Raw genomic sequence first — 12424 nt, 5'->3', positions numbered from 1 at the left:
TTATGTTCCCTATGTCCTTGCCTCTCCCATCCGCGAAACCATGCCCACCGCCCCGCAACTTACCTGAGTGCCGGCATTCGGGTGGCCTGATCTTCGCCCGCCAGCCGCCTCTTCAAGCTTGCTTCAGGGGACGGGCTGTTAGCGAGGCCCGGCCGTTAAACTCAGCGGAACCCTGATCTACACAGCTTGCCCCCAGTGTCTGGATCAGCATTCCAAGGTAACAAGACGGGGGCGATATCTTACCTCTCACCCTGTTTCCCTCCACTTTTCGGGTTGACGAACACCAGCAGTGGGTGTGTTTGAGGTACTGGGATAATCTGTCAATGAGGAGAAGAACAGCAGTCATCAGTTTTGAAAGGGAAATGCCCTCACCCACAGCCTCCATTACAGTTCATTGCAGCAAACAAAGGTTTTCCTTCCCACGGCTAAGCAAGGAGACTAAGGCCATCAATGGTGAGACAGAAAATGAAGGGACAGAGATGAGCCACTCTGTCACTACTTGGCACTGCCAAATTGTGTCAAGAGACACTGGCACAGCTGGCGAGAGCATGACACCTTTTTGCCACCTTGCACTGTTTGTTTCTGAACACCATTAGCTGGACTCGTGCCCAGCGAACTTATTTGGGCCGTCCCACGAGGGCGCTCAATCGGATCCCGGTTGTGCAGCTTCTGGAGGTTCATTGGAGTCCAATAGGTGGAGAACGTTTTCTGGTGGAAAGCTACCTGAAAGCGAGAGTACATGTGTGGGCCATTCTGATACAGCTCGGGGGCAGTGGGTGTGAAACTGGGCAGCTCTCGGGACATCGAAACAGTCCTGTGTAAGTGCAGCACCCACATTAACATGAAGAGAACCCGTGCCAAGGAGAAGCCTTTACAGAGCTCTCTGGTGTGAGGCCTTCATATGGTGCCGCTGTGATGAAGTCTCTCAGGTGAGTAAAATACCTGGAGAACTTTCCCATCCACGGTGGTGATGTCCTGCTCTGTCTCGAAGGATGGGCCCTCCTCCTCTTTCTTCTTCAGGCTGTTCTGCCTGTCCTTGAAAATATAAGGGAAAAGAAAGGCTGGTGTGAGACAAGAGTTCATTCATGCGCAAGACAGGCTAGTTTTCTCCCCCCTTCAAACATGTTCTTGCCCTTGCTTTCCTGTGTCTCTTCACACCACACACAGGGGCCGAAACTGCTCCCCTCCTTAAGGACCATTCCCGGTTCCCAGACGGGGCGGTAAGGCCTTCCCGACCGGGGGCAAGCGGACATTCTGACCCATCCGAAATTGCCCCCGGGGCGGGGGTGGCAGAAACGAGTTCCTGCCTCGTCGGACATGCGCCGATCCCTTACCACCCGGCGGGTGACCCCTTACCGCCCAGGCGGGTGACCCCTTACCGCCCAGCGGGTGACCCCTTACCGCCCAGGCGGGTGACCCCTTACCACCTCGTCGGGCATGCGCCGACTCCTTACCGCCCGGCAGTGACCCCTTACCGCCCGGCGGGTGACCCCTTACCGCCCGGCAGTGACCCCTTACCGCCCGGCAGTGACCCCTTACCGCCCGGCAGGTGATCCCTTACCGCCTGGCAGTGACCCCTTACCGCCCGGCAGTGACCCCTTACCGCCCGGCGGGTGATCCCTTACCGCCCGACAGTGACCCCTTAACGCCCGGCGGGTGATCCCTTACCGCCCGGCAGTGACCCCTTAATGCCCGGCGGGTGACCCCTTACCGCCCGGCAGTGACACCTTACCGCCCGGCAGTGACCCCTTACCGCCCGGCAGTGACCCCTTACCGCCCGGCAGTGACCCCTTACCGCCCGGCAGTGACCCCTTACCGCCCGGCGGGTGATCCCTTACCGCCCGGCAGTGACCCCTTACCGCCCGGCAGTGACCCCTTACCGCCCGGCAGTGACCCCTTACCGCCTGGCAGTGACCCCTTACCACCTGGTGAGTGACCCCTTACCGCCCGGCAGTGACCCCTTACCGCCTGGCAGTGACCCCTTACCACCCGGCAGTGACCCCTTACCGCCCGGCAGTGACCCCTTACCGCCCGGTAGTGACCCCTTACCGCCCGGCAGTGACCCCTTACCGCCCGGTAGTGACCCCTTACCGCCCGGCAGTGACCCCTTACCGCCCGGTAGTGACCCCTTACCGCCCGGTAGTGACCCCTTACCGCCCGGTAGTGACCCCTTACCGCCCGGTAGTGACCCCTTACCGCCCGGCAGGTGACCCCTTACCGCCCGGCAGGTGACCCCTTACCACCCGGCAGTGACCCCTTACCGCCCGGCAGTGACCCCTTACCGCCCGGTAGTGACCCCTTACCGCCCGGCAGTGACCCCTTACCACCCGGCAGTGACCCCTTACCACCTGGTGAGTGACCCCTTACCACCCGGCAGTGACCCCTTACCACCTGGTGAGTGACCCCTTACCGCCCGGTACTGACCCCTTACCGCCCGGCAGTGACCCCTTACCGCCCGGCAGTGACCCCTTACCGCCCAGCAGTGACCCCTTACCGCCCGGTAGTGACCCCTTACCACCTGGTGAGTGACCCCTTACCGCCCGGTACTGTCCCCTTACCGCCCGGCAGTGACCCCTTACTGTCCGGCAGTGACCCCTTACCGCCCGGCAGTGACCCCTTACCGTCCGGCGGGTGACCCCTTACCGCCTGGCAGTGACCCCTTACCGCCCGGCAGTTACCCCTTACCGCCCGGCGGGTGACCCATTACCACCCGGCAGTGACCCCTTAACGCCCGGCGGGTGACCCCTTACCGCCCGGCAGTGACCCCTTACCGCCCGGCAGTGACCCCTTAACGCCCGGCAGTGACCCCTTACCGCCCGGCAGTGACCCCTTGCCGCCCGGTAGTGACCCCTTACCACCTGGTGAGTGACCCCTTACCGCCCGGTACTGACCCCTTACCGCCCGGCAGTGACCCCTTACCACCTGGTGAGTGACCCCTTACCGCCCGGTACTGACCCCTTACCGCCCGGCAGTGACCCCTTACCGCCCGGCGAGTGACCCCTTACCGCCCGGCTGGTGACCCCTTTCCATCCCGCGGATGAAATTGCCCCCCGGGAGCAGAGCCGCCGCCGCTCGGTGCCCCCGACAGCATTTCCCGGCGGGAAGCTGCCAGCGGCTGAGGAAGTGCGCCGCAGCTGCCATTTTATTTTCATTGTCGGTCAACTCTGCATCTGGCCTGACAATGGTGGCCACGGGTTCGGCCAAAAGCCAGCAATTTGTTATGCCGTACAAGGTCAAATATCATGAACATGAATTGAATATTTACCAGAACTACAGGATATATGGCGGAGGGCGGTAACACATGGTCCTTTAATGGTCCACAATCACACTCATCGTTCTCCTTCGACACGCATTCATTGTGGAGCTGTCAATACAAGAGGGAGGCTATTACTGGGCAAGAAATGCAGGTTATTCAGTGCTATCCATTTAGGCTACCGACTCAAAGAATTGGGCAGCCCTTTAATAATGCTGCCATTTATGTTAGGTAGTGGCAATTGAACAAAGGTCTTTTGTTAGCTTTCCAAATCAGTGAGTGAGCTAAGCTGAAAATGAACTGGAGAACAGGAAAAGCAGAGAGATGAACAGAGAATGAATCAGACTGCAGGAAGAGCTGATGTTATGAGCATTACATAGTATTACAAGGTATTTATAGCACAGAAACAGGCCATTGGGCCCAGCAGGTCCGTGCCGGTGTTTATGCTCCACACGAGCCTCCTCCCACCCCTCTTCATCTCACCCCATCAACATATCTTTCTATTCCTTTCTCCCTCGTGTGTTTATCCAGCTTCCCCTTGAATTAATCCATGCTATTCGCCTCAACCACTCCCTGTGGCAGCGAGTTCCACATTCCCTCCACTCTCTGGGTAAAGAGGTATCGCCTGAATTTCCCACTGGATTTATTACTGACTATCTTGTATTTATGGCTCCTAGTTTTGGACTGCCCCAGAACACCTTCTCTACGTCTACCCTATCAAAACTCTTCATTATCTTAAAGACCTCTATCAGGTCACTCTTCAGCCTTCTCTTTCCTAGAGAAAGGAGCCCCGGCCTGTTCAATCTTTCTTGATAGTTATACTCGCTCAGTTCTGGTATAATTCTAGTCAATCTTTTTTGCCCCTTCTCCAGTGCCTCTATATCCTTTTTATAATATGGAGACTGGAACTAGTCCCATTACTCCAAGTGTAGTCTAACCAAGTTTCAATACACGTTTAACATAACTTCTTTGCTTTTCAATCTATTCCTATCTCTAAATTGACTGTTATTACTAAAACTACAGGTAAGTTTCTGTTGTTACTAAGGATTGCTGATACTAGTAAGATTACTGATATAACTAAAATTATCAATACGAATTAGACATAATGACATTGACTGATATTACTAAAATTACAGATACTACTAAAGTAATTGCTATCATTAATTACTGATATGACTAATATTACTACTATAATTATGAATTATCATGAAGTTATGATACCACCAATAATGACTGATACCCCTGTGATATCTTCTCTACGATATCACAAACACACAGACTTTATAAGATGGCTCCAATACATCATGTGACTTATATTATATTTACAGCAGCAGTTGCATTACCACAGTAGTCCACTAGGTGGAGCAGTAGCCTACCAGGTGGAGCTATATTACACTTCTCCCTCCTTAATGAAGAAGTAATTATAACAAAATAATCATTATACATAACTTGCATGGCAATACACAACAAAAGATATGGACTTATTTTTCCATATTTACAAATCAAACTTAACCACTGGTTTTCTATCTCAAAGAGATACCTTCGCTCTCAAACAGAACTTTCCAAACTTGGTGTCAAACTTAGACTCATTCTAGGCTGAGCCTGAGGAGAGTTTTTCTCCAAGGGCAACCCTTGATCTACATTTTGACTCTTGACAACTTCAGACTGTTATTACCACAGTGGAGCAGTAGTTCACTAGGTGTAGCTATATTGCAATCCCTAAAATGATTTTTATTCCTAAGAGCTACTGACATTACTAAAATTACAGAATAATTAAAAATGAACGACCTCACAAGCAGAAACTCACAGTGTTGTGGCACCAGACACAGTGGACACCAGTCAGCCGCTGAAAGCTCTTGATGGTTTTTTGGCAACTACCACAGGTGATGTTACAGTTCCCTTCAACCCACATGTGTTTCATGACCTGAGCCAAGAAATACAAGACGTTTGAACACAATTGTTAGTTCATCAAAGTTTTGCTGAATAAGCCAAGGTTCACGGTGATGCAGTGACAGGGCCATTCTGTGGTGAATATTCATAGAATCACAGAAGTTTACAGCACGGAAGGAGGCCATTTCGGCCCATCGTGTCCGCGCCGGCCGACCAAGAGCTACCCAGCCTAATCCCACTTTCCAGCTCTTGGTCCGTAGCTCTGCAGGTTACGGCACTTCAGGTGCACATCCAAGTACTTTTTAAATGTGGTGAGGGTTTCTGCCTCTACCACCCTTTCAGGCAGTGAGTTCCAGATCCCCACCACCCTCTGGGTGACGACATTTCCCCTCAAATCCCCTCTAAATTTCCCCCAATTACTTTAAATTTATGCTCCCTGGTTATTGACCCCTCTGCTAAGGGAAACAGGTCCTTCCTATCCACTCTATCTAGGCCCCTCATAATTTTATACACCTCAATGAGATCTCCCCTCAGCCTCCTCTGTTCCAAGGAAAACAACCCCAGCCTATCCAATCTTTCCTCATAGCACAAATTCTCCAGTCCAATGGATCCCTGGTCATTCAGACAGGCTAACTCTCTGGATAGCCAGGAACAGCCAATTCCAGACACCAGAATTCTGCCTGTGGAACCAAACCCCTGCAAGAGTCAGTGGGCCCGATTTTCCTGGTCCGCTTTGCCCGGGCGATGGACTGGTGCAGAGGCTCTGAAGTGTGCTGTGCCCGTCTAGGCCTCAGTGGATCCAAGTTCTTGGGCCTGGTCATTTACAGGGCCCAGTCACACCTTCAGCACAGGCCCGATTCCTACCCTGGACATGGGCGAGGAAAGTCAGCCACGGCCACAGGCTTGAGTGGTCTCGGCAATGGCTGCCGTGACTAGCGCCTTCTGGCGTCTGTCCAAAAACAAACAAAGGCCGCCACAAAACCTCCAGCTGATCCCTGACTCGGCATCCCTGAAAGTTGGAAATAGGGAGCTCCCTGCGGGCCCACTGCATGAGCCTCTCTGATCTTCCACTTGGAAAGGGGTTGGATATAAGGCCTCAAGGCCTGCTCCTATCAAATGGGTGTCCTGCTGACCAAATTACAAGGAAAATGAGGCGGGATCAGTGCCAGAAACCCAGGACAACACAAAGGAGGCGGAGACCCAGCCCTATTGTCAGGGAACTTGGCTCCAGTGCCCTCAGGAGAGAACATGGAGGGGGATGGTAGTGGGGGGGAAAGTGTTGACCCCTGGGGAGGAATTCCTCTTAGCTCCCTATTTGGAGAGACGGTCAACGTGTTTGTGAAGCATTCGCCTGGTTGGTACTTATAAGGTTGTTACACAAATTGTCTGGGGGAATTCTGGAATTCTTCCCCCCACTCTCCCATTCGCAGTTTGCGAAGCTGAGTTGTCCATTATCTGCACTCCAATTATCCACCTTCTTGATTTTCACAGCACAAAGCCTGTGTGAGACGTCACTCCATTGAACTGCTTGTTTGTTATTTATATTTCGAAACAAAAGTATGGATACCTGGAAATGACTGTCTGGCTCAACGCTTAACACATTCGTCTGACAGCCCACTGTTTACATTTTATTTTCGTTCTATATATATTACATGAAGAATCTTGTGTTTGTGTGTATTTCCTGGCCACAAACTTCAGTTCCCTTTGTCATGACTTTTGGTCACACTTTTTATGTCAGCGTTTAACCATGACAATCCCGACGGAATCGGTTATAATGGGAATTTGCTGTACAAACAGAACCATGTGAAGCTGCAGTGTCAAATTGCGGCCACTAGATGGTGGCCAGCTCCTCAGGTCTACAGGACAGCAGTGATACCCGCCCTCCTGTATGACTCAGAGACATGGACCATGTGCAGTAGACACCTCAAAGCACTGGAGAAATACCACCACCGATGCCTCCACAAGATCCTGCAACTCCCCTGGGAGGGCAGACGCACCAACGTCAGTGTTCTCGACCAACATCCCCAGCGTTGAAGCACTGACCACACTTGATCAGCTCCGCTGGGCGGGGCCACATTGTTCGCATGCCCGACACAAGGCTCCCAAAGCAAGCGCTCTACTCGGAACTCGTACACGGCAAGCGAGCCCCAGGTGGGCAGAGGAAACGTTACAAGGGCACCCTCAAAGCCTCCCTGATAAAGTGCAACATCCCCACCGACACCTGGGAGTCCCTGGCCAAAGACCAGTCCGCCCTAAGTGGAGGAAGTGCATCCGGGAGGGCGCTGAGCACCTCGAGTCTCATCGCCGAGAGCGTGCAGAAACCAAGCGCAGGCAGCGGAAGGAGCGTGCGGCAAACCTGTCCCACCCTCCCCTTCCCTCAACGACTATCTGTCCCACCTGTGACAGGGACTGTGGTTCTCGTATTGGACTGTTCAGTCACCGAAGGACTTATTTTAAGAGTGGAAGCAAGTCTTCCTCGATTCCGAGGGACTGCCGATGATGATGACGATGATCCTCTGATGCACCGGGAGCAATGCCATGGGAGGTCTATTATTATTTTGACTGCACTGGTTTGTATTCTCATCCACAGAACGTTGTGTTGTTCTACACAGGAAGTGGGCTGTGCCGCGAGGGCCCGGCTCTGAGCAGGGCCCAGCACTTCCCCACGAGGCAGACATGAAAGCTCCACTGGGTGAGCCAGTGACACCAGAGCACTGTGCACAGCTGAACCACATGTGGCAGAGGGTACTGCCCCGCTGGCAGCGGCCTTTTTTGGAAAGTGCAACAAGCGGACGGGGGAGGGGGGTAGGATTGTGTTGTGCTAATATGTGCTTCCTTGCTGCTAAGAGTCATTCGAAACTTTCACGTGAGCAAAGTTTCTAGGCCGTAAGGCTCAGACATCAGTGGAACAAATGGACTGCTTTCGGTTTCAGAAATGTCTTGGCAGCAAAGTCAGAAAGCGTCTGGGTGGCAATGGGATGAAAAGACTGGAAGGAAGTAAACGCTGTCATTAAAATAGAAACCAAGACCATAAAGGCAAAGCCTCACATTTGTGTCCTTTATGGATTTTGCATAGGTTCTGATGCAGGAGGAAGGGGCTTTCGAGGCACACCGCTCGTGGACTGTGTATTTACAAACTGCAAAACAAAACAGCAAAGCATTTGGTTATTTTATTATCTGCTCTCGGCGTCATTCTTTCCATTCGTCATCCTGAGAGAGGGGCAATACCTTCAAATAAATGCCGCTGTTCAGCCAGCTCATTAGAGGGCAGTGCAGGAAAGGGTATGGGTAAGGGTATGGGTAAGGGTATGGGTGAGAATATGGGTAAGGGTATGGGTGAGGATATGGGTAAGGGTATGGGTGAGGATATGGGTAAGGTTATGGGTAAGGTTATGGGTAAGGGTATGGGTAAGGGTATGGGTGAGGATATGGGTAAGGGTATGGGTGAGGATATGGGTAAGGTTATGGGTAAGGTTATGGGTAAGGGTATGGGTGAGGATATGGGTGAGGATATGGGTAAGGGTATGGGTAAGGTTATGGGTAAGGTTATGGGTAAGGGTATGGGTAAGGGTATGGGTGAGGATATGGGTAAGGGTATGGGTGAGGATATGGGTAAGGGTATGGGTAAGGTTATGGGTAAGGGTATGGGTAAGGGTATGGGTAAGGGTATGGGTAAGGGTATGGGTGAGGATATGGGTAAGGGTATGGGTAAGGGTATGGGTGAGGATATGGGTAAGGGTATAGGTAAGGGTATGGGTGAGGATATGGGTAAGGATATGGGTAAGGTTATAGGTAAGGGTAAGGGTATACGTAAGGGTATGGGTATGGGTAAGGATATGGGTAAGGGTATAGGTAAGGGAATGGGTATTGGTAAGGGTATGGGTAAGGGAATGGCTATAGGTAAGGGTATGGGTAAGGTATGGGCAAGGGTAAGTGTATGGGTAATGGTAAGAGTATGGGTAAGGTTATGGGTAAGGGTATGGGTAAGGATATGGGTAAGGGTATGGGTAAGGGTAAGTGTATGGGTAATGGTAAGAGTATGGGTAAGGGTATGGGTAAGCGTATGGGTAAGGGTATGTGTGTGAGTGTGACTGTGAGAGTGTGTGTGTGTGTGTTTGTGTGACTGTGAGTGTGTGTGTGTGTGTGACTGTGAGAGTGAGTGTGTTTGTGTGTGACTGTGAGTGTGTATGTGTGTGCATGTGACTGTGAGAGTGAGTGTGTTTATGTGTGACTGTGAGTGTGTGTGTGTTTGTGACTGTGAGAGAGTGTTTGTGTGTGACTGTGTGTGTCTGTGTTTGTGACTGTGAGAGTGTGGGTGTGTGCGACTGTGAGTGTGTGTGTGACTATGAGAGTGTGTGTGAGAGAGTGTGTGTGTGTGAGTGTGTATGTGTGTGTCTGAGTGAGAGTGTGTGTGTGTGAGTGAGAGTGTGAGAGTGTGTGTGTGTGAGTGAGAGTGTATGTGTGTGTGTGTGTGTGAGAGTGTGTGTGTGTGTGAGTGAGAGTGTATGTGTGTGTGTGTGAGTGTGTGTGTGAGTGTATGTGTGAGTGTATGTGTGTGTGTGTGAGTGAGAGTGTATGTGTGTGTGAGTGTGTATGTGTGAGTGAGAGTGTGAGAGTGTGTGTGTGTGAGTGAGAGTGTGAGAGTGTGTGTGTGAGAGTGTGTGTGTGTGTGAGAGTGCGTGAGTGAGAGTGTGAGAGAGTGTGTGTGTGTGTGTGTGAGTGAGAGTGTGAGAGTGTGAGAGTGTGTGTGTGTGAGTGAGAGTGCGTGAGTGAGAGTGTGAGAGTGCGTGTGTGAGTGAGGGTTGTGAGTGAGAGTGTGAGAGAGTGTTTGTGAGAGTGTGTGTGTGAGTGAGAGTGAGAGTGTGAGAGTGTGTGTGTGAGTGAGAGTGTGTGTGTGTGAGAGTGAGTGTGTGAGTGAGAGTGTGAGAGTGAGAGTGTGAGAGTGAGAGTGTGTGTGTGAGTGAGAGTGTATGTGTGTGAGTGTGTGTGTGTGTGAGTGTGTGTGAGAGTGTGTGTGTGTGTGTGAGTGAGAGTGTATGTGTGTGTGAGTGAGAGTGTGTGAGTGAGAGTGTGAGAGAGTGTGTGTGTGTGTGAGTGAGAGTGTATGTGTGTGTGTGTGTGTGTGTGTGAGTGTATGTGTGAGTGTATGTGTGTGTGTGTGAGTGAGAGTGTATGTGTGTGTGTGAGAGAGTGTGTATGTGTGTGAGTGAGAGTGTATGTGTGTGTGTGTGAGAGTGTGAGTGAGAGTGTGTGAGTGAGAGAGTGTGTGTGTGCGAGTGAGAGTGTGTGTGTGTGAGTGAGAGTGTGAGAGTGTGTGTGTGTGAGTGAGAGTGTGTGTGTGAGAGTGTGTGTGTGTGTGAGATTGTGTGAGTGAGTGTGAGAGAGTGTGTGTGTGTGTGTGTGAGTGAGAGTGTGAGAGTGTGTGTGTGTGAGTGTGAGTGTGTGTGTGTGTGTGAGAGTGTGTGTGTGTGTGAGAGTGTGAGAGTGTGTGTGTGAGTGTGTGTGTGTGAGTGTGTGTGTGTGAGAGTGTGTGTGTGAGTGTGTGTGTGTGAGTGTGTGTGTGTGAGAGTGTGTGTGTGTGTGAGAGTGTGTGTGTGAGTGTGTGTGTGTGAGTGTGTGTGTGTGAGTGTGTGTGTGTGTGTGTGTGAGTGTGTGTGTGTGAGAGTGTGTGTGTGAGTGTGTGTGTGTGTGTGTGTGAGTGTGTGTGTGTGAGAGTGTGTGTGTGAGTGTGTGTGTGTGAGAGTGTGTGTGTGTGTGAGAGTGTGTGTGTGAGAGTGTGTGTGTGTGTGAGAGTGTGTGTGTGATGGAGGAAAACTCATAAATATTGGAGATGGGGAAAACGGGCTGGGGTGGTTGGAGGCGGGAGGTCACATGATGAAACCTCCAGGAATATGTCCGACCAGAGTTGGCAACCCCAGCCGATGGCCCTGGGTCTAAATACACCGCGTGATGGAGCACCGAGCCACAGAGATTAGGAAGATCCCAGTTTGAATTCTTGCTCTGGGATGAGTGAGCCAATTGCAGCCAGGGGGCTTTTCTGGGCCAAGGACCAGAGTGCTCTGCGTCGCTAGGCCGCTGAGGTGAAAGGTCAGGCGAGGACCCCAGATCTGCTCGCCACCCCAGTGAACGTTGCCTGAATGATGCGTCTGCGTGGACATGAGGTGAGTACAGGACTGGGGACACGTGGTCAATCCTTGCCTGCTGAGAGTCACGGCCTGGGCTCACACAGTGAGTACTGGAGAGCTGTCGCAGGGTGTGAGGCTGTACCTGGCACCAGACAGCGCCTGCAGTACAGGAGGCAAAAAAGGAGCCAAAGATTCTCGTTTTAATTTCATATTTTAATCACCAATAACTTGTATTTATATAGCGCCTTTAAAAAGAAAGAAAGACTTGCATTTATATAGCGCCTTTCACGACCACTGGACGTCCCAACGCGCTTTACAGCCAATGAAGTACTTTTGGAGTGTAGTCACTATTGTAATGTGGGAAACACGGCAGCCAATTTGCGCACAGCAAGCTCCCACAAACAGCAACGTGATAATGAGCAGATAATCTGTTTTTGTTATGTTGATTGAGGGATAAATATTCACCAGGACACCGGGGATAACTCCCCTTCTCTTCTTCAAAATAGTGCCATGGGATCTTTTACATCTACCTGAGAGGGCAGACGGGGCCTCGGTTTAACGTTTCTTCGAAGGACGGCACCTCCGACAGTGCGGCACTCCCTCAGCACTGCGCTGGAGTGTCAGCCTAGATTTATGTGTTCAAGTCCCTGGAGTGGGACTTGAACCCACGACCTTCTGACTCAGGCAAGTGTGCTGCCTACTAAGTGTCAGAATAGACTTTAACATAGTAAAAATATTCCCAGGTGCTTCACAGGAGCGATTATCAAACAAAGTTTGGCACCGAGCCACGTAAGGAGCTATCAAGACATTTGAGCAAAAGAGGTAGGTTTTCATGAGCATCTTGAAGGAAGCGAGGGAGGTTGGGAGCCGGAAAGCTGTTGAGAGGAAATTCCAGAGTGAAACACTTACAAGTACAACATAATCCTTGCTTTCTGATTCCCAGCAGTATGCTTTGGCACATGTTACAATATACCAGTCTATTAAAATGTTTCAGTCGCCAAATATGTTGCCCATCATCCTTCAAACTCTGGAGGGGGATACAAAAGAACAAAACATAAACACTGCGGGACAGATAATTAACAACGCAGTCTCCCGGCAACCAAACAAATCGATTCTGGCACAACGGCACGGTGACAGCCAGTCCACACAGAGCGAG

General features: G+C 51.4%; 1 protein-coding gene across 2 annotated transcripts in view; it reads right to left on the bottom strand.

The window, feature by feature from the left end:
* LOC139241254 (diacylglycerol kinase beta-like) overlaps nucleotides 1–12289 on the bottom strand; it is a 50576-nt gene extending 38287 nt beyond the window's left edge. For both annotated transcript variants that reach the window (XR_011588832.1, XM_070869906.1), the window contains exons 1-6: nucleotides 12178–12289; nucleotides 8192–8280; nucleotides 5061–5177; nucleotides 3266–3364; nucleotides 943–1035; nucleotides 244–317 (exon numbers count right to left, since the gene is read on the bottom strand). Coding sequence is in view for 1 of the 2 variants with exons in the window: in XM_070869906.1 (XP_070726007.1) it covers nucleotides 244–317; nucleotides 943–1035; nucleotides 3266–3364; nucleotides 5061–5177; nucleotides 8192–8280; nucleotides 12178–12229 (524 nt within the window). In the remaining variant the exon portion in view is untranslated. The remainder of the gene's footprint in view (nucleotides 1–243; nucleotides 318–942; nucleotides 1036–3265; nucleotides 3365–5060; nucleotides 5178–8191; nucleotides 8281–12177) is intronic.
* Between the last annotated feature and the right edge of the window lie 135 nt (nucleotides 12290–12424).

Source organism: Pristiophorus japonicus, unplaced genomic scaffold (assembly GCF_044704955.1).
Source record: "Pristiophorus japonicus isolate sPriJap1 unplaced genomic scaffold, sPriJap1.hap1 HAP1_SCAFFOLD_1005, whole genome shotgun sequence".
In the NCBI taxonomy this organism is placed as follows: Eukaryota; Metazoa; Chordata; class Chondrichthyes; family Pristiophoridae; genus Pristiophorus; species Pristiophorus japonicus.
Note: the sequence above shows the minus strand (reverse complement) of the source record. Positions and strands in the feature narration are given on the sequence as shown.